This window comes from Leuresthes tenuis, unplaced genomic scaffold (assembly GCF_036924035.1).
Source record: "Leuresthes tenuis unplaced genomic scaffold, fLeuTen1.0.hap1 SCAF_7, whole genome shotgun sequence".
In the NCBI taxonomy this organism is placed as follows: Eukaryota; Metazoa; Chordata; class Actinopteri; order Atheriniformes; family Atherinopsidae; genus Leuresthes; species Leuresthes tenuis.
In genome coordinates this window covers 7,358,247-7,386,224 of record NW_027325361.1, presented here as the reverse complement: position 1 = coordinate 7,386,224, position 27,978 = coordinate 7,358,247, and the positions used below count along the sequence as shown (strand labels likewise).

At 39.3% G+C, this 27,978-nt stretch overlaps 2 protein-coding genes across 3 annotated transcripts in view; one reads left to right on the top strand and one right to left on the bottom strand.

Annotated features, from left to right (window-relative positions):
• The window catches only part of tie1 (tyrosine kinase with immunoglobulin-like and EGF-like domains 1), a 169,250-nt gene that overhangs the window by 128,888 nt on the left and 12,384 nt on the right, over positions 1–27,978 (top strand). The gene's annotated exons all lie outside the window — the stretch shown is intronic.
• Positions 107–27,796, bottom strand: znhit6 (zinc finger HIT-type containing 6). Of its 2 annotated transcripts, XM_072389057.1 has the most exons (11): positions 27,610–27,796; positions 26,957–27,022; positions 24,118–24,224; positions 22,847–22,932; positions 21,272–21,375; positions 11,594–11,662; positions 11,357–11,437; positions 9,171–9,251; positions 2,435–2,559; positions 1,754–1,860; positions 710–794 (listed from the first exon to the last, which is right to left on the bottom strand). In XM_072389057.1, the coding sequence occupies exons 1-10, from the start codon at positions 27,690–27,692 to the stop codon at positions 1,766–1,768; spliced, it is 897 nt and encodes a 298-aa protein (XP_072245158.1). In that variant the 5' UTR covers positions 27,693–27,796; the 3' UTR covers positions 710–794; positions 1,754–1,765. The 2 variants fall into 2 exon arrangements, with proteins under 2 accessions (XP_072245157.1, XP_072245158.1); XM_072389056.1 differs by lacking the exon at positions 1,754–1,860 and having other exon boundaries at positions 107–794.

Below are 27,978 nucleotides of genomic sequence, written 5' to 3'. Positions count from 1 at the left end.
CAATGTCAACATCTTCATTAGGAATGCAGAAATAATACAAATCAAGACACAAAACATTTAAAAAAAGACTTTTTATTTGAGAAAAAAAACAACAATTCCAATTAAATAAAAACAACATTTAAATCATTCAACAAATATCTAATAATACATTTGTTTGACCAGTGCTCATTCAATTTGTGCAGTTTAATGTTCAGCTGTGTGTTGACACAATATTTTGTACTTCCTGTCAGACACTTCTGCTCCGTCACTCATTTCAACGTGAACATCTGTGTATTATCATTCCATTTGCCAGGTGTCAGCAGCACGAGCCAAATCCTTTCCATCTCTACAGTGATCAGTATGAACCTGCCCTGGCTCTTTCACAGTTTCCTTCTTCGTGACGCCAACCTCAGCACCCTCTCTGAAAGCTGGTGTGTCATCAGTACAACCGGCAATGTTTCCATCCCTGCTGCTGTGCCTGTATTCAGTAATACCATCATCAACACTCTTCATGTCAGGACTTTTGGAAATGTAACAGCTCTCATTGAACTGGGTATTTCCTTCAAGATTTGCTTCATCCTCTTCATCACTGGTGTCTATGATCTCTCCCTCCTCTTGCTCTTCTATCTGTTCTCCTCTGTTTGCCCTTTTCTCCAGCGGTGGTTCAGTTTCAGGTTTGAGAGCTCCTGTATAAATGCTGGTTCCCACTCGTCTGTAGGACCCTTGTTCAGATGGTGAAAGGGCCACAACTGCCTTCTCTTGGTCCATCCCAACATTCCTTGTTAAAGATCTTGTGCAGGCTGACACAGGTTCAGCTGAAATGATACAACGGCAAGTCTGTTGACATCATGAAACAATCTTTCATGTCCAAACAGCTATACGATTTTCACAAACAGCACACAGTAATTACTGAGAAAAGTCAGGGTCATCCATACCACTGATGGTTGGGAAGAAAAAAGAGATGCAACGGACAGTTTAGGTATGACGAAGCTATAGCTTGGTTTCATGCGAGTTCCCTGGATGAGGAAACAAGCTAAAGGTTTTCCAGTGCAATAAAGTTGCATGGGCATGCAAAAAGAGGGCTGCAGTAATGATTGTAAAATGACAATAGAATATTGGGCAGTTATTGCCTGACAAACTTCTGAACTGTATGACAGATGCAATTGTGTGATCTATATCCATCTCTATCTTTTGTTCTGACAATTTCCAATTGGTTTTAAAAAGCCCCAAATTTGGACAAGATGAGACTTAGGCACGCTCAAATATACGACCTGAGAAACTGCTGTGTGTTGCACTAAAGCAGCACGTCTGTCTAAAATAAAGTCAAACTGAACTTTGACACAAACAAGCAGCTAATGCATCCCTATCCTGGAAAACCAAAGCAAGGATGAAAGCTTCAAGTACACCTGATCATCAACAGATCATAAACAATAGGTTGGAAAGCTTTGGGTCACCAACTGTACTTTGGAAGCTAGATATCAAAATGACATAAACAAGAGGAAGGTTGAAACATTATCAGAGTCAGCCTTAACTGGCTGAATATAGCGTGAAGCAGAATATTTACTGGCTGCCCGCTGCACCAGTCTCAACATCATTTTATCCTCAATAAACATGACGCTGCTACAATGCCCAATTGTTTGTTATCACTTCCTGTGCAGCTTCGCAGGCCATGGCATGTGTAATCATCAGGACATTTCTATGGCTAACATTAGAGAAAAACAACATGGCACCAAGGCCTTATCACTGAAAACACACACTCTCAGACTAAAATGACCTCATTCGTCATTCAGCCAGTCTGTTCTGACGGTATAATGATAGTGGGTTTGTGTGGTCCTCTGTGATTATACTGCAGTACACACAGTTTGACCACACCATGTACATCTGTGAAGGAACAAATTGATCAGCGTGCTTTTTCGTGATATGAGACTATTTTTACACGACTGACACCTCTTAACCCTAAACACCCGGAGTTGGAAGAACATGACAAGCACGCGAGAGAAAATACAGACTGATATCCTGTTTTCACGTCTTCTGTCATTTCACTAGTCATGAGGTCGCTGTTGAACAGTAAGCCATGTTTGATCCTCTTTTTGGCAACAGTTGCTGTTGAGGTTAAGTTGGTGTGTGTGATGCTGAGCAGAACACACTCATTTCCGTTGGGGTAGCGTGTTGCCATAGTGAAAAATAAGGGAAGAGAGAGTCTTAAAACCTCAACTTTTTAAAGTAGGACATGATACAATTCTGTTGGAATCGAGAAAACAGAGAAACTGACATTTTGAGGCTGTGTAGAGATTTAGCTCATGTCAAACTGTACATTCAACCTTTTGCTTACTTACTCTAAGTATGGGTTTGGAAAGCAGCAGAAAAGGAAGCGTTTATCCTACTGCTAAGCAGAAATTATTTTCTGCTCATAAAGCAAGGTGTTTGTGCTGAATATGACAAAATATGTTGTTACCTGGTCCTTTCAGTGGATATTCCTTCCAGTGATCTTTAAGTACAACATGAAGCACTGGATATTCAATAATTGTTTTGTAGCTCAGGTTATCCCTTAGGTTCTTCTCAAAGTCCAACTCATGGTACCTATACCAGATAAAAATGATATAGAAAAAGAGATACCATTATTACAACATGACTTACTGGACATTTATAATACAATGTAATGATATTATATATTTTTATTTCTTGATGGCTGAAAGTCATGAAAGGATTGAGAGATATTTGAATCTTTGGTTGGTGATGTGCCGATCCGGCAAGGCATTTGTCCTAAAAGTTGGAAACAGACTCTACGAAGAATAAACAACATCACAAATGCATGTGACTCAGCTCTTCCACCCTTTCTTTAGACATCTGTACGTGATGACTTGTCTTTTCAAAGTGGTCCTGCCATTCATTAGAGGCTGTTGTGAATTACAAGCCAAAGAGTTAACAGGATTGTTGGGACACATGTGGTGTCTCTACACTCAAGTGATTCAGAAGCATTACCAACACACAGAGACATATTTTATATGCAGAAAATAGTAACTAGCACCGACCCCACTGTCAGTCCCCTCACAGAATGAAGAGTTGTCTGATTTGTTGATGTTGTGCCACTGCTTTTTTCCCTAAAAGCACAAGGAAACAGAGAACCGTCCAGGTAGCCACATCTTCTCTAAGCCAATCAATGCACTGTGCTATAATAAGAGCTTTAAAGAAGCTTTCCCTGTTGGAGGAGTTATCCGAAGGGCCATTTCAAATTATCCCACAATAAACAGCAGCGTGTTTGAGTCATAATATGCGGAAGAGAGGGTAGCCTGTGGTTTTCACAACACGTGAAATGTCATCCTGCTAAAGTGGACAAAGAGCTGATAGAGATTTGAATGCACTATTTGACACACGTTTTTGGGATTAAAAGGAAAAAAGATTAAGAACTGGAACGAATGTATGTGAAAATGGAATAAAATTGGTCAGCAATCAAAAGCCTGATCTCTACAGGGACTGGGATCCATTTGTGATGTGCATTCCAGGCAAATACCGTTTCCAAGTCATCAGATTTTATGTCTAACTTGTAATAAACAAATGTTCATCCTTAAAGTTTATGTCAATCAAGCGTTCTGGTTTATATGTTACAGATAAATGCTCCAAGAGCAGCAAGAGCTTGTAGTCTTGTATGGAGAGTAAAAGCAGGTGCACCAAGTGAGCCAACTTGTATTTGTACACTATTGAGGGGACAATAATTTTATTGATAACTCTTTCCATTGCTGACACTTAATGGGTCGATCTCTAGTTTGTACAAAACGTATGCTTGTGTTTAATTCAGCTTATCTCTCTAACTCATTCATTCTTCTGTGGCAAAGCTAAAAGGGCCATAAAAGTCTTACAAGGACCATCAAAGCCTTTTTTTTAAATGCTTCTTTAGAACTTAAGGGTGTAGCTTTACTTTAAGCTAACTTTGGAAAAGATTACATCACTGAAGCTCAGTTCAAAAGCAACAATACAAGATACGGTGAAAGAAAAAAATGAAGGTCATGCTTTAACTGCCATCTAACAGAGCAGAGATCCATTTTCCCACTTGCAAAAGTCAGTTAAAAGAGAGAAACAAACAATGGATAATTGTTTTTCACCAAAAGGTGTCAAGTTTGAATGAAGTAGGCAACATTTGAGATAATGTGAGAACACCATCTCAAACAGTTCATTACAAAAATACTCTGGCCAATGGCCTCAAGATACAGTTCAGGTTAACTGGAATAAACAGGATTGACCATAACACTAAACAATCTTTTGAAATATTATCTATTGCCGTTAATGCCTCGCAATTCAAATAACATTAAAAACCCACCACTGCAGTAGGCCTGAGTATTTCAGTTGTGGTGAAACATGCTTGCCATTTAAAGCAAGCTGAAGGAGAGCAGGACTACACATATTTGACAAAACATTCAGCTCACACAGGACAGAAACATCACTGTCTGACAGGGTTACAACACTGGTGAAAAAACAGAGCACACGCACAGATGTTTCCTTTTTTAGCTAGAAATATAAAAACGGCATCTTTGCGCCTGACACATTAGGAGGCGCAGATGTTGTGTGGGATTTGGCCAGCTGAGAGGAAAGGCCGAGGTAAGGGAAAGAGGAGAGGGCATCCTTCAGATCACAGGAGTGGAATAAAAATAAACATGAAAAATGTAACACAAACAAACATCCAGAAGTGTGTGAATGGCTCTCTTGATGCCCATCTGTTTCCTTTCCAGTAAAAGGATGCTGCTCACACAGCTATGTTTACTTCAGCACAAGAACGTCTTTAATGAAAAGGGCTGATATTCCAGTAGATTCAACAAAACATTCAGTCATACCCTTTGCAGCAAAGGACCTTTAAGAAGCTGTTACCACTGCTACCCATGACTTCATAACATTAATAATACTGGTCAAAATTAAGGGCTTTCTTCCAACATTATCTAAAAAACAGAGGCCTGTTTGGGGTTGAAATGTTTTGACCTCGTTTTGGACCCCTAAAATGGGACGAAACCTTAGCCTGAAGGGGGCCCTGTTTTTTATTAGAGTTGTAATTAGTGGCCACAGTCCTGTTATGTAACTGTACTAAGTTAATATTAGCAATTTCCCTGGAAAATTTAGCCAATACTCACTTGATTGAATTACAAATTTAACCAACTGTTTACTAAGAGATACTAAGGTAGAAAAGGAAAAGTAGAGTAGTGTGAGAGGGACTTATACCTGTCAATTACTCATTACCAAAGACTTGACAAGACACAGACAAAACATTCTTTTTCAATTTCCTGTGCCAAAGCGATGACAGTACCAGGCAAAAAGCCATGAGGAATCACTTATAAAACCTTTCTCCAGAAACATAATCAGGATAACGACTGTTGACTGTGACTCATTTCAACCAAAGACAACTTAGCACAGGAAATATCAGTGCTCGTGCACCTTTCCATTGTATGAAAAAAAAAAAAAAAAACAGCTGAGAGGAAAAGCACACACACACACACACACACACACACACACACACACACACCAATCAATCCATCTATCTATAGGTTTTAAAATAGATATACACTATATTATATCTATTCACTCACCCATTCAAATAATTAAATTCAGGAGTTCCAATCACTTCCATGGTCACAGGTGTATACATTCAAGCACCTAGGCATGCAGACTGCTTCTACAAACATTTGTGAAAGAATGGGTCGCTCACAGGAGCTCAGTGAATTCCAGCGTGGTACCGTGATAGGATGCCACCTGTGCAACAAGTCCAGCGTGAAATTTTCTCACTACTAAATATTCCACAGCCAACTGTCAGTGGCATTATAACAAAGTGGAAGCGAATGGAAACGACAGCAACTCAGTCACCAAGTGGTAGCCCACGTAAAATGACAGAGCGTGGGTCAGCGGATGCTGAGGCGCAGAGGTCGCTGACTTTCTGCAGAGTCAGTCGCTACAGACCTCCGAACTTCATGTAGCCTTCAGATTAGCTCAAGAACAGTGCATAGAGAGCTTCATGGAATGGGTTTCCATGGCCGAGCAGCTGCATCCAAGCCCTACATCACTGAGTGCAATGCAAAGCATCAGATGCAGTGGTGTAAAGCACGCCGCCACTGGACTATAGAGCAGTGGAGACGCGTTCCCTGGAGTGAAGAATCACGCTTCTCCATCTGGAAATCTGATGGACGAGTCTGGGTTTATCGGTTGCCAGGAGAACGGTACTTGTCTGACTGCATTGTGTAAAGTTTGGTGGAGGGGTGATTATGGTGTGGGATTGTTTTTCAGGAGCTGGGCTTGGCCCCTTAGTTCCAGTGAAATTAACTCCGAATGCTTTGGCATACCAAGAGATTTTAGACAATTTCATGCTCCCAACTTTGTGAAAAAAAGTTTCCTGTTCCAACATGACTGTGCAACAGTCTTTGTGGTGGTCATGGCACGTAAGTAAGGTCCATAAAGACATGGATGAGTGAGTTTGGTGTGGAAGAACTTGACTGGCCTGCACAGAGGCCTGACCTCAACCCGACTGAACACCTTTGGGATGAATTAGAGCGGAGACTGTGAGCCATGCCTTCTTGTCCAACATCAGTGTCTGACCTCACAAATGCGCTTCTGGAAGAAATTCCCATAAACACTCCTAAACCTTGTGGAAAGCCCTCCCAGAAGAGTTGAAGCTGTTATAACTGCAAAGGGTGGGCCGACGTCATATTAAACTCTATGGATTAAGAATGGGATGTCACTTAAGTTCATATGCGTGTAAAGGCAGATGAACAAATACTTTACCTGGTCCAATTTAAAATAGAATTTAGACAACCTGGTGAAATCATAAGGCATTAAAAGAACATTCTGCTTGTCTGTGGACAGTCCTACAAATGGAGCGCTTACACTCTTCTTTGAGAAAAATGAGGGACTAGTTAGTGAACATTATTCACGTTAGGCAACACTTTATGTTGCTTCACCAGTAGACTGTCTGAATTCCTCTTCCATCTGTTGATGCATTTAACAAGCACAACAGCTTAGCACATTTTAGCAGTGGAGAACATTTCCATGTGAATGCACGATGGGAACTGCTGACTGCTGCATTATTGACATACTTGGGGCTGTGTCTATGATGATTTACATGTGGGGTGGTGACATGACATAAATGCCATAAAGAGATGTGGTTCTAGAATGCTGGTACCGAAATGCAAATTTGGCCAAAAGTAATTTGTTCATAATGAGATCAATGAAGGTGAAGTTAAAAAAAAAACAAACAACAACATTATTCTCAGAATTGTCTTTAGGCTGAGTCGTTTGGACTGATTAGACAAGGATTCCCAAATCAATAGCCAAAAATGCTTTTCATGAAGGTTCAGTACAATTTAAAGAAAGATATCCCTCAATTTATTACACTAAATCACAAATAGTGTATTTATGTTTTGTGCATTCTTCCTCCTCTGGGGTATGAGGTAGATGTGTCTTGTTACACAGTCATGCATATATACCCATCACTGCAGTCATAAACTGCATAAACATTTACCGTAAATTTGCTGCATAAACATTTACCGTAAATTTGCTGCATAAACATTTGCCGTAAATTTGCTGCATAAACATTTGCCGTAAATTCTGGACGATAAGCCGCTCCTTTTTCCCAGGCTTTGAGCACCGTGGCTTATAATACGGTGCGGCTAATGTATGTTTTTTGTTGTTTTTTTTTCATGCCACCAAAACTTTTTGTCTCGTAACATTAGACCAATAAAATGAACGAATAGTTCACAGTGGTCGAATGAAATTGTACGATAAATCAAACACACTTACACTACTAAATTATTGTAAATCGGTCATTTGTACTCACCCTCAACATGGAAAACAAACGAAGAAATGCATATAAGTTCTGAGGCTGTTCAATTCATAAACTGAAGAAGATGACTTTGATGGTTTTAGAGCACAGGAGGAAGATGAAGAAGGCAATCAATGACTTTTCCTGGTAGGCTACTGTCTTTTTTTTTCCTTCTTACCGATAGGTGTTTAAGTTAAAACTATTGATGTTACAGGCACTGTTCAGAAAAAAAGCATTTGCAGCATGTATTTCTTTATGTTATCATACGCATTAAATTAAAAGTTTAAAAATCCTCACATGTAACATCTTTCTGTGTAAATATCTATTAAAATGTGGACACCCGCGGTGCGGTTTATACAACCACAAAATGGATTTTCTTTTTAAAATGAGAGGGAGTGGCTTATATTCAGGTGCGGCTATAGTCCGGAATTTACGGTATATGACTGTTTTAATGAAACAATAGATTAATTTGAATTAATCTCTACAAGGTCATTGCAAAGGTGATATTGTAAAGAGGAGGCATCATAAATAAAGCATCAACTAAAGTGGTGATACAACTAAAAGTTGATATCTAAAAGTTCATGCTAAATCTTGGTACATTTCTACACTCATCTTTCAGTAAGTCCTCTAACCATGCTGTCAGAAAATTTAATTTATCTGCTTAAAGCAAACGTGCAGCGCAGCCCAGCCCATTGTGCTAAACAAAAGGAGCATATGCATGAGCTCCCAGGATAATGGATGGGAGGGGAGGTTTCATGGTGTCTCATCCGGGCCAGGGGGTAATGATTATGAGCACCCAGGATCATTAATCACTTTGTGACAATGTGAAAATGGAACGTGATCAAATAAATCTAAAAGTAGGTGAGGCAACTGGGTGCCATAATTACCATGACCGGGAAAAAAAAGAAAAAAAAAGGTGGCTAAAGGGGGCACACGAAACAGAAAACTGTGGAAAAAGGAATTAGTCAGAGAGCTGATGGATGATAAAGATAAAAACGTTGGCAAATCAAAAAAGAGGAGGAGAAAAACCTCATCGTTAAAATATTCTAGCCCAAGATCTGCGTAGGTCTGCAAGAATTTACAAGCCAGTGATGTAATCTCCATAAACAAATTATATCGATTTCATACTAACTAAATAAATCCCTCATGACTTTTTTAGATTAGTCAAACGGTCAGTATGGTCACACGAACAGGATGCCTGAGCACTGACAAGAGAAATAACTGCAGGACTGCTGTGTTGTGCTTTAGTAGACTAAATGATTGACAGATTAATGAAAAAAAAAAAGAAAAGAAGATTGATAGATGAACTGATAATCACAGCGTCTCTTCGGAGCTGAGAAAGTGTAACATTACACCAAAAAGAAAAGAAGTTGGGCATGAGTGGGAGTGTAAATCTCACCTCACAGAGTTGGCCTTTCTCCCTTCTGCTTTCATGAAGAGTTTCACGTGATCAAGCGGAGAATGAACATACATCTTCAACCTGCAACAGATATTTACATTATCACAGGAGGCTATCATCACCTAAAAAAACCAACAAAACATTTGAGTAGACAGAATTTCTTTAGGTCTTCTGAAGTTATTAAGTGAAATGCACACAGATCAGGATAAAAGTCTTCCTTTAGGCCTTTTCACATATACCTTTCAAGCTGGGACTGAAGTGTCTTTATTTTATATTGGTGTGTATAAAAAGACAGAAATGGAATGGGGGTGGTTTAATCTGTGGAATTACACAACGACTCAGTTAATGAGGATGTCTTTCCTGATATGTAAGGAGGATTTATTCACTTGGTAACTGGTTTGTACTTTTGCAATAAACAGCTGTGACAGAAAGTCTGAGAGAAAAAGTACAACTCTATTAAAAATTGTACGCAGCTTGATTCCTTCCTTCTCAAACAGGGATCGTGAACATACACACTGATTTGTATTCACTCTATAAATGAAGCTTAGTACTTAAACACTCTGCTGCCAGACTCAAGTACAGTAGCTCTGGTCAGTAGCAGGCGACGCAGACCTGCTCCAGGTTGTCACTTACAACATAGTTGTCATGGCGACAAAAGGCTAGCATTTTTATGAAACCAAATTGTGGGCCTAAGTATGCATTTCCATTGTGTTTTTGTGCTGCTTTCCGTTCAGAAGCGAAACCTGCTTCTTAACAAGACAATTCCAGGCCATGCAAAATGCAGAAATTTGTGTTTTTTCCTCGACAATTATGTGCACGATTTTTGATGTCGTCCAAATGTGATACTTAATATGAGTTAAGTCACTAAGGTGCCACACTGTCAAAAGCAGTCTGAAAGCCAGAGAACTTTAAATCACAACACCTTTTTAACTCGTCTTACACTTTCCCTTTCGCTTTGAGTTCACTTTTGATCTCCCTCGCTGCTTAGTTAGGTTTAGTTTGCGGTTTCCTGGTTAGATTTGGCCGGAAACTTATTTAGTTAGAGTCAGAAGCCAAAACTACTTGACAAGTTTTAAGAACTGATCACAGCCGGTTTTAAAATTCAATGTCAGAATGCTAATCTGGCGTATCGGATGTTTCACATAGTTGAAAAGCGACGTTGAGAGCGTTTCTCTCCATTTATTTGTGATGCCAAGAGGCTCCTGACTAAACATCAGTGAGTAATGATGCTGTATTAAAAATAGGCTGGAAACACAGATATGCATCTGTCTGCATTTAAACAGTAATTATCATGATTGATCCCTTTAGCTTTTTTCCTACACACTTTTCCCCAGCTGTTAGGAAAACGGGAATCTATTAACACAGCGTTCCCTTTAAGTTGCTGCCAAACAGCTAAACTTTTCAAGGGAAAACAAAAAAGTGAAAAGCAGTCATTATAGATAAACTTGCAAGACTTTCAAGCCAAATACCAAATTAGTGTTGAGATCAAATTCAGTATTTTTCTCTATTCATGAGCAGGGAATGCACCGAAATCCAATATAATTTTCAACTGCAATACATCTTAATTAAGGGAGCAGTACACGCACATGAGTGATGAGGCTTTCTTATCACCTGCTGCCTCATGGATGGACTTTTTATTTTATTTTTTATATTGCAGGCAGTACCAGGTAAAAATTTATCTATATTTATTTAGTATGATCTCTCCCAAAATATATTCAAACCTCTTTGAGCTAAAAGCCTGTTGCAAACTATGTGAAACAACTACTCCACACACAGATAAGGGCAGCTGTGGGTCCTTCTTTTAACCCAATCCTGCACTGATATTCAGCCAATCGCAACCAAATCATGGAGAAACTTCCTGACCATCCCACACAATGGAAAAATGGTTTAATTTGACTTCTTTAAGTGTGCATTACCATTGGAGAAAACAATGTTTTGTATCTCCATTCTATTCATGGAAATTTATAAACATTCGATAGAAACTATAAAAAATATAGAAGTAGAAATATAGAAAGAAAATTTGAAAAATCAAGAAAGTATGAAAAACTTCACAGGTCTAGAAACATGTAGCTGCATTTATTACTGAACTTGAAGGAGGGTTTAGAGAGATTACATTTTCTAAGAATTCTTGGAATGGTACATCCCTAAAAACAAACAGAACCAAGTGTGATGGGGACAAAGCTCACTTTTGACGAATGACAGGGTCCGAATCTGTAGGGTGAATATAAGGAGTCAAGACCTGCATCAAAGTTTGTCTGTCAGACACCCTGCAACAAAAAATGAACAAAAAGACATTATCACGTTGAAGGAAAACGTGAGATCAGCTAAATAAAATCAAGTCAAATCAACTTGATTTTAGGAGCTTTAGCAGAAACCTTTAAGGATGTACTATTCAAGAAATGTGCAACTACCGTGTGACTCACCTCCTCTGACTGAACTCTGAGCTGCTCTGAGGGAATATGAGCTTCAGGTGCCACAGGAACAGTTTCTCTCTAAATGAGATACACAAAAACTCACTTTTAACTTCAGCTTTTCAAAAAAAACATCCGATCTTTTCAACACAGAAAGATGAGATCATGTTCTCTCGTGATATTCTCTTATTATGAATTAAAAACACAAATACCCCAGTGTATATTCAGAGTACACAATGAATGTAGCTTTGATTTGTCCAAGAAAATACAACCAGCAGCTTCCAAGGTCTTGTCTATCTGTGTGACTTGTGTAAATGTGTAATTGTAAGCAGACGGAAGAAAAAAAAGGCCTCCTTGGAGACGACATCTCTTTCTTCTGAAGCGGAACTTTGGCCAGTGACAAATAGACGTAATATCTTCTGTTGTTAGGTGTATTCGAAAAGCAAACCATTATTCTCTTAACAACTGTGCTCATATATTGTACTGTAGTCAGAAATTGCCAGGAATATTAATAAATCAACCGTCTGTAATATGAGAACGAGATGGTATTCAGCCAGTTTCAGTAAAAGATTAAAGTATATTTTACTGCCTTTAACGAACAGGTCGTAAGTCCTCCTTTCCTGGTGCCAAATATAACTAGAGTTGATTAACTAAGGCCACAGAATTGACCAAATACAGGGTGGAGTTGATTAATCAAATCCTTCCTCAGCAGCACAGAAGGACTGAGGCTTTAATTGATCAAATGAAGATCAAACATACCCTCAGAAAGGCGCAAAGCATAATTGAAAGACACAGACAAGAGGCCTTGCAATTATGGCTTCAGAACTCACCAAGACAGATTCTGAGCAAAGCAGGGACATTTCTGTAATACACTACTTTTTAGTAGCTATTTTTTTACTGATCAATGCTACCAGTACCCTACAGAAACATTTTTGAACATTTTTATTACAAATACAAAAGAAGAGGGAGAAATACCATGTGGTGAAATATGGTCCCCTACCACAGGGACATGGACCAGCACAACATCTCTTACTGCCACGAGAAAACAGAAGAGTTTTATCAGGATAAAACCAGTGTGCTGTGCAAAAAAAGGTTGGAAGGCCACAGTGTAAAACAGTCAATGTACCCCAGGTTGGAAGGTGAGGATGATACTGTAGGTAGTGACAACAGCAGAACGGCACATTGGGGGTATAGACACTGAGCTGGGAGGGAATTCTGTTTAGAACTGTAAAAAATACTGTCACCCCTGACTCAGAAAATTAATGTGTTTGCTGAGTTTTGGCAGAGTTTGTCTTTTTGGTGCGTCAGTATGCATGCATGTGTGTGCAGATGTGTATGTTTATACATGCAAGAAAATGAAGGTGAGGCACCAGGTGTGATGAAGCCATTATTGTGTCATTAGAACAAATGGAAACTATATCTTTCAGTGGATAAGGGGCTTGTCCAAAGATGCTTGCAACAATTCCAGGCAAGGCCACAATGCATACCTAGCATAAGTGCCATCATTCATTGGTGGAAAAAATAAGAAAAGAGAGAGAGAATAACAGCTGGTTAGGGAGCAGGACTATAAAACAGCAGAGGGTACTGCAAACTGCTAAAGAGGTCAACCTGCTGAGTCTGTCAACACAATCTAAATTCTAAAGAAAAGCAGCAGCAAATGGTAAAAAGCTAATATTGCAGGATAGATCCCTCACGTGCACAGGAACACAATCCGATGAAAAAAAAAAAAAAAACGTTCCGGTTTAAAAAGAGTAAGCTCTTGAAGTATGTAACGATTATGCTGAAAAGTCTAAATCCTAGCAAGGAGCTATCTGCGGCCTTAAAAGGTCTGGATTAAAGAACATTTTTCCTTTTGAAGGATTAGTCATCAAGCAGCTTGTTTGGCAGCAAAAAAAAAATAAATCTTTCTGAATAAAATAGGATTAGTACATGGAAAGAAAAGAGAGGGTTTCTTTTTCATTATCGTCCATGAGAATACTGTTTCCTGGACGAAGGTCTGATGTATAGGTCTCTGTAATTATGACCAAAGTCTGCATCGACATGTGTGCTTCGTGTTTGCATACATGAGGAAGGATATGCTACAAACTCTTGGGTAGTGAGGACAGTTTGTTCTCTAATTTGGATCAAAGAGCTTTGAATTCAGACATATTCTCATTCCCAAACTACTTCTCAGGGTGTTAAATATTTGCAGCAACCTTAGCTGCACAAAGAGAACAGAAACTATCACCTCTTCAGACTGAATTCTTGCATCTTATAAGACGCTGGAATCATTAGTCTGATAAAAAAATTCACACTTCTAAGGCAGATCTATATAAAACACCATCTTAAGGTGCAAAGTAAAAAGAAACGCTTCAATGTTTCAGTCAGTCACTGGGGGGTTAAACATAGAAGTTAAACAGAAGAGTCAGCATTATGGAGAGGATGAGTCTGAACCAAGTTTTGTGTTTTATTTAAATGTTTGGGAAAAGTGGTAAGAAGAGCTTCTCAATCTAAATAAAATAAGACATTTAGTTCAAAATATGCAACTGGCACCCTAAAAGAAGAACTGCAAGTCATTAAGTCAGTATACAAAGCGGTAGAGATTCTCTGCAAAGTAAAATAAGAAATATTGATCCAGAGTTCAGATCCAGATGACTAAAGACTCATTTGAAACTCTTCTGACTATAAATACCTGAAGACTATTCTTTCTCATAAGCAGCTGATAAATACTTCAGAACATTTGCTCACTGGTGCTCTTTACAGCAGGAGACGGAGGGATGCCTGGGTGGAGTGGATAAGAGGCAGGATATGATGCAAAATGGCTGATATGACTCCTTAACTATCTGTAATGACAGTTTTTTTTCTGTTTTTTTGTTTTACTTGTATGAATGTCACATGTATTTGGACGTATCCACAACATCACAGAGTGAGTGAAAGCAACACACGGGTCTCACATTCTCGCATGGCATAAAAAATTCCCAAAAGTTATTACCAGGAAGCTGGATGAGTACTCTCAGGTAGAAACCCAGAGCAAATGCATTGGACATTTGTATTCTCACATGTAGTCCCTTTCAGTGCGTGTCCATACACTTTTGGAGCTGCGGTTCGGGTGTGACAGTTAGAAGTTTTACACCTATTCAGCTGCTTAGACACAAAGCTCAGTCAAATCTAGAAGTTATTCTCTTGCACTGCATTAATATCGTTTCACTCTAATCTGGCTATTTGCCAATCTCATTTCAGAAAGCTTTGTTTTAAGCTAAAACAACAAGCTGCCCATGGGAAAAATGTGCCATTTAAAAAATTCAATGGGGCATTTGTTGTTCTATTAAAGAGGCCACAGCAGAAGACTGGAAGCATGGAGGAAACAAGGCTGTGAATGACATATAGTAAAGACAAAGTAGCAAACCAGGGACTTGCTGTTCAGAGCATGTATACCCATGTGGTATAAAACACCTCTTGGCTTTAAAGGCACCCCAGGAAAACATGCATTTAAATAAACTCCATGTAAGGCAGACAGCTTCACATGGATAAAAAAGATAAATACAAAGCTCATCCGTGTTTAGCATGAATCTGTGTTGCTTTTTAAACAGACATGGTTCCCAGGAGGAATCAATCTTCTCCAAGAAATGCAGGGTTTCGTACTTCTCACTTACTTCGCCAGCAATTATTTCTGTATAAAGGACATGCTACCCATCTGCCTTCTGAGGTGGACTTGCGATTCACACTTACGTGCTTCAGTTAAGTTCAATTCAGTAGCGTTTCATGGTGCAACTTGGTGGAGTGGCAGGGTGAACCATTACATGCAGCTGCATCTTATGGCTTCTAATTCAAGTTCTGGCGTGATCACCGTTTATTGGACAAACACCACAGTCGTATGTCATATGTCTTTTTTCCTGAAAAGGCGTGAACACAAAGATTCCAACATGTGGGGGTATCTGTATCTATGTGAATACAGAGCATGATTAGTGTACAGCTGGCAGCAAAATGTTAGAAACAGCTGAACAAATGACAAATGGGAGGCATATTTTCAATTAGATCAACATGGGTAATGGGACAAAACGTGATGAATTGTCAGTGACTTTATGATTCTCACATGTTGGACCTCTGGAAAGTTGGATTACTGATTGTACAGGGACAGCCAAGGTGATCAAAAGCAGTCATCACCAACTAAATGATAATCCAAATCAATTTGTCAATATACTTGGTTCAATGTAGCCACTTCAAGAGCAAAAGTATTCTGGAGTTTAAACACACTAAAAGACAAACTAACCATTCTCAACAACCATGCAGTCAGAACATACTGAAATGTATTCATAAACTTTTCGCTAACCTAACACTGCAGTTTATGTTCTATCAACTTCAGAGTATTTCTGGTTAATCTACAGTTTGGAATTATGCTGAGCAGTGTGTGGCCCAAAGTTAATTAGCCAAATTGTGATGACTGTGTTTGCAAAACTGATGAAACTGCTTCTTGTTAGTCTGATGGGAGTTTTGCCTCGAATGGCAGCCGACAGAGACTCTGCTCTGCATCACCAGTGGCCCATAAAGCCAAAAGCAGCCAGAAACCTGTCTGCTAGAGTATAAAAAACATGACCTGAAGTTGCTGTTTATTTTTTTTTCATTTGAACTTAATTTATGGAAAGTAGAGGTCGATCTGCACGTGGGGGTGGACGGGTGAATATTCACACGACGCCATGAAATCTGGGGTTAAATATGGTTCTTTCTGCTTTAATCAATTTGTGCATTCATTCATCACATGCAATCACTCATACACCACTTGGGTTTCAACAAACCTGTGATGAATAGCATAGCTACATTACACCATTTTAAAATTGCATTAATGGTCTAATTGCGTTGCTAAAATTACACCCCTTTTCCATGGTCTCAGTTTGGCTGTGTCCTGAATGTACAATTCCACTATACTCTCACAGCAAGAGATGACTGCTAATCAGTGATATTTTAATTTTGCTTTGGGGCAACATGAAACGGCACATTTCAGGCACACCTACTACCTACTCCACCCATGATATTACATCTGTAATGAACTGTTTGGTGTTTAACTGATGGTGAAATGGTTTGTCATGTGATTCTCCAGAATGTGTGTAGGACAATGCCATTGCATCTTTCATGCCCATGCTCTTTGATACTTAAGGAGACTTGCAAGCCATTTACACATTTACTTTTAATCCCGAGGAAACTTTCTGCTTGATCAACCAAGCAGCCTGCATGGCATTTGGCTCCAAATTTTGTAAATCAACATTTGAGACATGTTGCCATTTCAACATTACCCAAAGAAATGTGTGTAGGAGCATATTTATATAACTAGTCCGGTCAAAGTTATAATATAACTGCAGTTAACTCAACTGGCTGAAATCATTATGTAGAATTGTTTTAATCATTAATATGGACCATCACCATTTCCACACAATTCTCCTTCGTTTGAGGTTTAACTGCTACTTTTTTTTTCATTTATTTATTTTGTATTGACATCATCTTGTTATTTCCCACTTCTTCTACTGAGATGTAATGACACCCAAGTGGCACATGCTCTGCCTGCTGTTTATCTCAAGAAAAATGGTCAACACATATATAGGGGATTTTGTCTTTGTGTAGGTTCTATAAAGTCTGTTACAGTGAGTTTCTAATTCAACCATTTCTACAAAGCCTAATACACTTCTTCTTATTAAATATATGCACTCTGTACACCTGTCAACTATAACATGAAGCGCGTTCAAGTGAGTAAAACTGCTCATGCCGTTAAAATGAAACATTTAAAAAGGGTAAACCTGCATCCTGGCATTTATATGGGTTTGACACTTGCTGCACGATGGTGTGGGATTAGCACCGTCTCCTCACAGCAAGAGGGTTCCTGGTTCGAATCCTGACTGGGGTCTTTCTGTGTGGAGTTTGCATGTTCTCCCCATGTATGCGTGGGTTCTCTCCAGGTACTCCGGCTTCCTCCCACCGTCCAAAAACATGCACGTTAGGTTAATTGGTGATTCTAAATTGTCCCTAGGAGTGAGTTTGAGTGTGCATGGTTGTGTGTCTCATTGTGTGGCCCTGTGCTGGACCGGCGACCTGTCCAGGGTGTACCCTGCTCCTCGCCCATTGACAGCTGGGATAGGCTCCAGCCCCCCCGCAACTCTAAATTGGATTAAGCAGGTATAGAAAATGGATGGATGGACACTTGCCACCTACCTAAACATTTCTTTACAGAACAGACACAATCATATATGGTAACAGTAGCAGCCAGCATGGGGCCCCAAAAAGAGTTCTTAGGAGGGGCTCAAAGAAGAGGTGTTCACCCTGCCTCAGATACCAGTCTGATAGGATATGATGGCATCTGTGTTACCAAAAAAAAAAAAAAGCTCAATTCACAAAAACTCCATCCCACAATTAGCAGGGCCAAAGGATCTTTTGCTACCATCCCAGACATGTTGGCACACTTTTACATGTTCTTTGTCCTGGTCAGAGCCGTTTGGCTGCATGATGGCCAACTCATTCTTAGGTGGGTGGCTATAATTTATGGCTGGTCAGTGTTTGTTACACATTAATGTATGATATACACTTGAGTCTAAAGTGGCCATAAAAGGAACTGCTGTTTTTGGCACTCTTGCTTTTGCTTTATATTTCTCCCTTACAGGTTGCTGCCTTGGACCTGGGGTTTTTCCCTTGCAGGGAACACAGTCACGTCATCATGTGAACGGTAGTGATACAATGCTAGACCAACAAAGGTAACCAATTACCTATATGATGTATTATGAGTTGACTTTAACTACAGAGAAAGTTTGAGAAGTTAAAATGGCTCATGGAGCGACACGTACGCATGACATGTCACACAGTGTCTCAAACACACAACTGCACTCCTGTCACCAAGTCAAAAGAATCTAAATGTGAGGTAATCTAACTTTTCAACATCTGCAAATATTTATTTTTTTCATTTTTGTACGATCAACAATGGGTACTTCATTTTCTGATTTTAGAGTTCTTCAACACCTGTCAATAACTGGAAGCTAAAGTCTGTCTCCTCAAACCAAGAGTTTCCTCTAATCCAGAGGCCGATTTCCAGTATATGGGAAAGTGATATATGGGGAACAAAACCACACCAGCTCATGTTACTAATTATCTCAGGTTATTATAGAAATATGTTCAGTCATTATGCACTGCTGCTGCTCCTGCAATGCATTGTCCAGTCCACTCAAGCTGTCTTTGAGGAAAATGCCCTACCATGCCAGGCTATGGCTGAAGAAAACATAATTCCAGCCTAACACAACTACTCACAATGTTCTGCCAAATGCCAGCGACTGTATACTTACCTTCCAAGGGCTGGACTGGGAGGCAGCCTGTAACTTTTAGTCAATCTCTTTACAATTCGTGCCTGTTTTTAGTAAGGAACGTCGAGCAAAAGAAAAGGCATTGGCATTATTTTACATGCAAACATTTAATTAAAGAGACAAACTCACAAAACTGTGCACACCATCGCCAGACATACAAGCCCTCCAGTCAGCTGTCTGCCATTAATGATCCTTCTCTGGCAGTGCAGTGCATAGCATGAATATGTCGCTAACCAGCTGCAGTCAAACTGCTCTCACATCTGCTTTTTATATTATGTACTTGGTACATTCTGAAGCACATTCTCTCTTGATCCCTTGCTACTAATTGCATACCTTTTATCCCATCCCGATGTTCATAAGTCGGTATGTGAATGGGATGCTTTTGGTTAGTTAAAAAAAAAAAGAGAATAACAAAGAGAAACTAACCAGATTAAACAAACAGAGACTACACAGCTGGCAAACGACCCCCACCCCTCTGATAGAGTAATAAGAAAAACTTATTTATGAAAAACCTTTATGAACAAAAAAGAATAACAGATGTTCCCCATTAACTTTCTGCCACAATCAATCAGGTGTTGAACTGGGAAAAGGGAGTATGAAGATAGAGCCTGCGACTAGAATTTGACATCAAGTTGTCCCACTTTGAGATAAAAACACACTTAAACCATCACCTGCAAAACACCAGAGACAGACATGACAGAGCAGTACACTCTGAAAAGGTAAAAGAGGGTGGTGAAAGGCAAAGTAACCCCATAAAAGCAGCTGGAGGAACTGACAAAGCTTTCTTTTAGTGGCAATCCTGATTGGCACATACAGTTGTCCCTGGACATTTTCAGACTCATAAAATGTTAATATGCAGTTCAATAACCATTTTCCTCCTTTTCCCCTCCTCCATTCTTCCACTGTGGGATTAGAGTGGCAGGGCTCAGCCTCAAAAGAAATGGTAAAATGAGTGGCAGTAGGTTGCTCAGAGAGAAAGAAGAGAGCAGCCAAAAATGACAAGACCAACAGCATAACTATTTCAGAGTCCAACAGCAGTAATGAGCCACTGCCTCTGAATCACAGCACTGAATTAAATCATTTCTGAAAACAAGTCTTAAATCCCTCACCAATATCAGCCATATGTTTTTACAAAATGCCCTTATGTCTGTTTAAAAAAACCCAAAAACAATATCCATCTAAAATGCATCAGCCTAAAGAGCAGAAACCGACTGATGCTTAGGGCAATGGTGTGCAAATCCATGTTATGTGTGCCAACTTCCTTAGCATCACCCAAAAGTAGTTTGATGAATGGCTGGAACGTGTCATGTATCGTTAAAGAATGTGAGACACACAAGCCGCTCAGTTAGTCCAGCAATAGTTTACAGATTGCTCCTTTAATTAGTGTGACATACTCAAACCTGTCCACTTGTAGTTTGTCTGCAACATGAACTACAGTACATCCAACCTTACATATTCGACACATACATATCCGATACACAGGCATGTGTTGGCTGGAATGTGCAACAACTCTCACACACAGGGTCCAAAATCAACCTACTGGGCTCATCTGCCAACTTTCACATGATTGGGCTCCCACCTGACCTGGGAATAGTTATTTTTGGAAGTACACGTCTGACAGTGGCTAATAAAATGGCAACATCCCTCAAGATTTAAGGGTTGCCTTCTGTAAACATAGAACTATTGTGAAATGCAGCAAAACTGCAGATTCCTGTGGTTCAATAAATCAAGCACAGACATAACCGTAAAAAAAAAATCCCTTTTCTTTAATGGCCTTACCTAATCTTTGTTTGTCCGTGTGAGTTGCAATGACATCCAAACTAAATCAGGCAGCTTATATTCTAAAGACATGAGTAGACATTTTATCACCACGCACAAAAACACTGCGAGATAAGTTGGGGAAGGCATTAGATACAACTGCTGTTCGGGCTTAACAAGAGTGCCATCCTGTGGCAAAGCAGCAGATGAATCGTGACTTCATTTCATCAGTGAACCTGGACTGTTATCTTTGACAGTGACTAACTTTGTGCACCTTTGTGCTGAATTCAATTTTTCTTTACTAGAATGCTTGGACACCAGTGCAGGGTATTCTTCAGAAGGATATTTGTTCATCATCATGTTCAAAACTAGTGGCAAAGTTCTTTCTTTTACCTTGGTTTCATTTTGAAACTAATAGGTGTATTGATGTTGGATGTTGAAAGGTGTCAATGAGGAGGTGGGACATGACAGGATAAAGAAGTCAGTCAAATTACCTTAAAGCATTTGCAAAATTAACTTGTAACTATGTACATTTTGTACAATCTGCAACACTGGTCCTGTCAAACACAAGCTAAAGACGGGACACATTTTGTTAGTATTTGATGGATCGTACACTTACTTTGCAAGGAAAAAGGTAGAGTTTTCTCTGCTCTTAGTGAAGGTGACAGGAAGGAATCTCAGGGTGATGTTCATCTTCCTGGCGTGGGAGGCCAGTCTCTTGGCCTGGACATCAAATAGTACATCACAAGAAAGTGCAATTAGTACTTTTTTTGAGCTGAAAAGAGTATGTGTATAAATGCATTTTTCAGAAATGGTAAATGTGACAAAGTGTGAGACCAAAGTTCTTTCTTTCAACAACTTATCAAGTTAAGGTTTGAGAAAGCACGACTGTTGTCGCAAACTGTTACTGAAGGATGCTCATTCAAACACATAAAGCAGTTCGATATTTGTAAAGCTGCAAATGTCTGAAAGAAGTTTAAGTTGGCAGCTGCTTAAAAAAAAAATTGGAAACAACTCAATAAACAATTGTCTTCTCAATCAAGAATACCACAGATTTGATGATTTCAAATGATATTCTCGGTTTTATAGAATGTTTTAGATTGATCTCAATATTTTCTCAATAACCTCTCAGCTCAAATAAGCCTTGTGCAGCATGGACATTACACGTTATATTTTGCATATGGTAGTCACAGACAAAAAGACTTGTAAATATACAGCCCTGTTTAGAATGAATAAAAAGACCCATCGGCCCGAACAAGTTAAACAAATATCTCACAATCGCAGACTTCCATCAAAACAAGTGTTCAGTGAAACGGGATATCACAAAAAGCTCCGGCCTTGAGCAAGTTTGTTGAGACCAGAGACTGGCTGACATTTCGGCTCGGTGAAAAAAAACGTGGGTGGATATCCTCTCTAGGAATAAATACAAAGAAATACCAAACATCTGTTCTGCATAAACAAATACTGCTGTACACGTGTCATAAACAATTAAACCAAGGACGAGAACTTTCCCTGAGTGCCCTCGTCTAATCTGAACACACAAAACTTTCCTTTCTGGCTGTTACATAACTTCAGGTTTAGTGGTGAGAGACAGTTTATAAGATTTATGAAAAGTTAAGGTTATACTAGACAAATGACAGTTTATTGCACTTGCAATGTTCAGGATGAAAAATCCCTACACTCATCACGTGCCAAGCATATATCTCTGTGAATAAACCTCATTATTTTGATTGATTTTTGACCGATGCAGCAGTTAGTGCCTCCAAAAACAATCCCATACGAGTACATCAGTGACTCCAAACTATCAAATATCACTTGAGTTATTCTGTAGTAACAGTGCAGGTAATAGCTGGCAGGAACTTTAACAAAGACAAATATATGTGGTTTGGAGCATCAGCGCAAGTATTACATAACTGTAGCCGCAAATTATGCAAGCACCGAGCCACAAAAAAAAGAGCCACTTAGACGATGCCGGGTCGTGTAGGTCGAGATGTTAATTCATACCATGCATGTCCATCGCTGATTTCCAAGGTACATAAAAATAAACCTAAAGTAATCATAATACACTCGCCATGCAACTCTACACCATTTATTTTTAGTTCATTTTCATGTAAAAAATGCACTCAGTCCTAAAGAAATGTAGCTTTCCAGCAGCAGTGTTTATGAATCAGACTGAAATAAATCCCACACTTACTTTTAATGTGGTACGGGGAGAGCGGATGAGGTTGTCCCTCGTGGCTCCATCAGCGAATCTTCCAGTATCTTCCAGAAACCTGTAATCTACAATTCAGGACAACAACAACAACATCAGAGGAAACTTTTGAAAATAGTTCTTATGCCACAAAATGTTCAAATTTGTAAAGGGTGTAGCAGCCATTTGCTACACCTTCACATTGGCTCAGTCATTACAGTTTGCAGAAACAACTGTAACTTTTCAGATCTTTTGTACATTTTCTTTCTGATTTATGAAAGAAATAAAAAATTCACTCGCTGCCTCATCAGCTACGCTAAACTGTGAGCAGCGCAAAGCAAAAGCAAATTTTCTTCTGAATGTTTTGTAAATGTGAAATAAAGGCCCACAATTTAACTTTTTATCAATTCTATCAGTGATCACTGAGGTGATTCACCAACTCCACTGGAGTCCCTGTGTGCCTGACTCAATTCAATGAACTAAACAAACTGTCTAAAATCTAACAGTAAAGTGTCTGGGCCAGGATAAAAAAAAATAAAAAAATATTTGGAAAATTAATGTCTGATTCAAGACATGAACTGTGTCCAAGTTTCTCTGTCCATTCTTTCTAAGCAGCTGATGGAAGCAGTAATCCGTGTGTTTCTGTCGTCACGGCTGGATCAGTCAGCCAGTCTTCAATGTCTGCAGCTGGTTGAAAATGCTGCTGCACGATGTTCCACAGGAACAATGGAAAAAAGAGAGCACACAACCAGTGTCCTGGCTTCATTACACTGGCAGCCTGTGCGATTTAAGAGTTCTCTTAGATGTTTTAAAAGTTGTAAAATGTCTTGCGCCACCGTATCTGACAGCTAACCAGCTGCCTATCATCCAAACTTCAAAGCAGAAGCTCAGAGAGGACAGGGTCTTTTCTACCTGTGCCCCTAATTTATGGAACGATTTACCTTTGCACAATCGACAGGCCTCTTATTGCTTATATTGATTTTAACTGTTTCTTTAATTCATCATTTTGATGTCTTTATCTTATAGATATCAGACGCACAGCACTTTGTCTCAGCTATGGCAGGTGTTTTTAGAAATAAAGCTGATGATGGAGATGCTGGTCTGTGACGGGGGCTGAAAGAGATGTCAGGGAAAAATGGATACAAAAGAGCACTGGGCAATCCTCAGTCAAACCCCTGAAATGACTTAAGATCTCAGGATGGGGATTACATTTCAGGATGATCCTGAAACAAAAAACAAAACTATAAAAGGATTATAGCAAATGAGATGCTCACCACTAAGAAGTGCCATTTCATCAAAATGTGACAGAGTCACAAATGCCGTCTTGTTTCTAACCCCACTGCATCCCAAGTCATCCTTGTGCTTCCTCACACACAGCAAGCTGGAAAACAAACACAGTCACGACATGTTGGTTAATGCTTCATTTGGTTTGGTGACATTTTCAATGTGTCCCAGAAATGTGCAGGGAATAAGAGGCCAAAATGTTTTGTGAGGATAAACAGTCCGAACCATCAACACGGATCCATAACGGTGAAGCAAAACAGGAAGGGTATAAGACCACCTTTCAGGTCATTTTTTAAAAAGTCAAACAACCTCTCAACACATCACAATTTGGTGATTTTTAGGTGTTTGGTAACTGCTGAGGGACGAGTGGCGGGACCCAACTGTCAGGATTTTAATGAAACGTTCCTGCTTTAACTAAGTTTTAACTTGAAGCAGCTGTAAAAACAGTCCCAGAAAACAAACTCAAAGAGATCAAAAGATGAACAGGATGAGTTATCCGGGGGTTAGCGATCAAAGGTTTTGCAGGGGAGCTGTAGCTCAGGGGATAGAGTGGTCGTCTTTCAAGCAGAGAGTTGCTGATTTGACCTCCAACAACCTCAGTTTACACGTCTTTGGGCAGGATACTGATCCCCAAATTGTCCCCAATTGCGTTCCTTACTTCTAAATTGTAAGCCTCTTTGGATAAAACCATCTGTTAAATGAAGAAAATATAATGTAAAATAATAATTCTACACACAGGACAACGGTTTCACTTGATGTGAATGCAAAGGCTGCTTTAAACTTCAAAGTAGCCGGTTAGATCACGTCGCATATAGCAGATAAAAGCTTCCTGTCAATAGCGGACGAAATGACAGACGTAACAATGAGATTCCATCTCTTTTGGCAACTGGAGGCAGATAGAGAGTACTACACTGTAATAATAAAGATATTTCAACACACAGCCATAATATAACATTCAAATAACTAAAAGAATCTCAATCAAAGCACAAACCAAAACTCATCATCACAAATCAGCTCGTCTGTTTCAGAAGGAAAAGACTTGACTAAAACCTTGTTTAGGTTTGTCACAGGCATGGTAAGCAGGGTTTATTGATAACATTTCTGTAGCTTTCTAGGGTAAACTTTCAAATGGAGGATTTAACACGACTATTCTCACATGGGACTTTTCTACGTTCACTTAAGTAAAACATCAGGCGGCTTCTTCCTTCCCTTCCCACCGGCACATTTGACAGATGTCATCCTGAAATGAAATATTGATTCGGACATATGAAAAAGTGTGGAAATCCATTTCTGAAAAACCTTCGATGGGAAGCCTGTGGGATTTCATTCCAGCACAAACAGACCATGTTAAGAGCTTTGCAGAGAGACAGGTATTCAGTCTGCGTCAGACTGAGACTATTCCCATAAACTATGCAGAAGAATGTTGAATGATGCACAAAGAAAACATCCAACAACAGGAGAAAATGAATGATATTCTGGAGCATTTTTGATAAGATTTATTGAAATTTTCAGGTTTGACCTTCATCTGATATTAAGAATTTGTAGTGTGTGTGGTACATGCTTCAGTCTCCAGAGAATTGGAGAAGCAGGCCGTAAACCATTCCCAGAAGCATGTCGGTACTAGCCAAGAATCAAAGTAAAGTTCAGTCAGTAAAGACAAAACTTTAGAAGAATCTTATATCTCAGCAAGCAAAGGTGCAGGAGGAATTTCACAAATGAATGTCACATAATTCTAACATGGCTGTGCTTTTTAGAAAGATGGAAACAGAACTACATCTTTGTTTTTTTTGTTTTTTTTGCTTTTAACGAGCTATTAAGACACTAAATGCTTTTACATTTTCAGATGTGTATGAGAGCATCATACAGTTCTTTCCTCTAATGGTACAATACAGATCGGTTTTAAAATACGCTTGAATCATACAACAGTATATAAAACTCCGATTACACAATCCAATGTAAAATCTGCAGGGAAACCACTCAAACCACCTGAGAAAGACGTTTCACACAGATCAGAGCTTGAGCTCTAAATTAAGCCATGACTGAGTCAATAAAATAATTTTATATGGACTGCATGTTTTGTAACTACTTGGCATTTCCACCATTACAATTTGCCACACAGGGCTTCCTACTAACTGCTAACTAAGAATTAAAAGCACCCCTGCACAGGCCATTTTAATCAACACAAACCTTTAGATTTGTATGAAACGATCTTGGTTCAGTAGCTTTTTAGTCTGAGCATTTTTGTGTTTGTCTTAAGACTTTTGTCTCTAAACTTACCATTTTAAGAGAACCTGCATTGAAGTGATATTCAAGGGAATCAGCAATGGGATTTTTTTTTATGAGGATGATACACAGAAAATGAGAAATTAAAGTCCTGTTAGTGAACGCCTGCAGCGCAACAATGATTTTTATACAACTGAAGATTTCATTTATTTACAGATGCAGAATGGAACTCGTACAAACGGAGAAAACACAGACAAAGTGGTGGTGGTGCAGCATTTATGTGCTCCAATACGATACTATTCCATCTGCATCCAGAACCTGAGATTGGTCAAACAAACAAACCACGTGGATGTCTCACTTAACCCGTTTACCGAGCAGAGAACTAACATTTGACTGCATGTTTAATCAATTAGATCTATTATAAAAGATTTATTCAAACTATGAAAAATGTAGGAAAAAATGTAAAAACATACAAAAAGTCATATCTTCAGTATATTTCTCTGCACATATGTTCAATCTTTCTTCTTGTTTTGCTGTAGATGGGACATTTTCTGGCCAGGATTGTTGTCAGTTGCAAGTACTTTATATTTAAAGAAAACAACTTACCTGCAAGAATGTTTAAGGCAGGCGGGACACCTGTACTTTGCTTCCCCTGATCCACAAATTTCACAACTGCAGGAGAGACAACACTTCAGCACTTTAATGGTACTTTACTATTTAACTGAGGGATAAGGAATATAGGGACAAAGAGGAGAAACAACGTTAACCTTAACATAACTTGATAAGCATCCTCTGTTAATATAGACACATCCATCGTTTATGTATTCTTTTTTGCTCTGTGTTTTGGTGGCAGCTTTTGAAAAGCATTACTCATACAGGAGAGTTTACAGGAGTAACACCATGTTTTGTGAGTGGTCGCATTACAATGTGTTCATTCACATTGACTGTTTGACCAAAAAAAAAGGTGCCCTTATAATCCTTCAGATATTACAGACATGATCACATGTCTGAATAGAACCAGCAACTTATTTGCAGATATCCTGTGGGTAGGGGAGTCATGTGTAGTCCTGAAAATGAAGACATTGCAGCAGCTCTTTGTAACTAATTGAACTTGGTGATTTCCGAGCGTAAGCACAGCGAAACCTGAAATATCAGCTACTTTAAACTGAGACAGAGCAAACAAATATCAACAAAAAACGCTAACCTTGAGCTCTATGAGACGTGTGCTAAGAACGCGGATGTCTGTTAAAGCCACTTACCTGGTGAGAGAAATCTTTCTTTTTGTGGCTTTATCCTCTTCCTCTGGACAACACTTGTCGACTTGGCTCTCCACGGAAGACATTTTTATGGGTTTTAGGAATAATTACTGAGCAGGTAACTGGAGAATCGGCACTGCACGTTGGATAAAACGACGAGCGGAATCAAAACAAACCCTCTTCCGCCAGTCGCAGCACGTGGAAATAAGTTCCGGTTGAAAATGTGCTGGTTAGCGCCTCCTACTGTCTGCGGGGCTGTATTACAATCCACCCGGTCACGTCAAGCGAAAGAACACGCTGACTGCACAAAAACACTGATAATGCCGTTAGCAGTGAATACACATTATAAAATCGCAGTCACTAAATCAATAG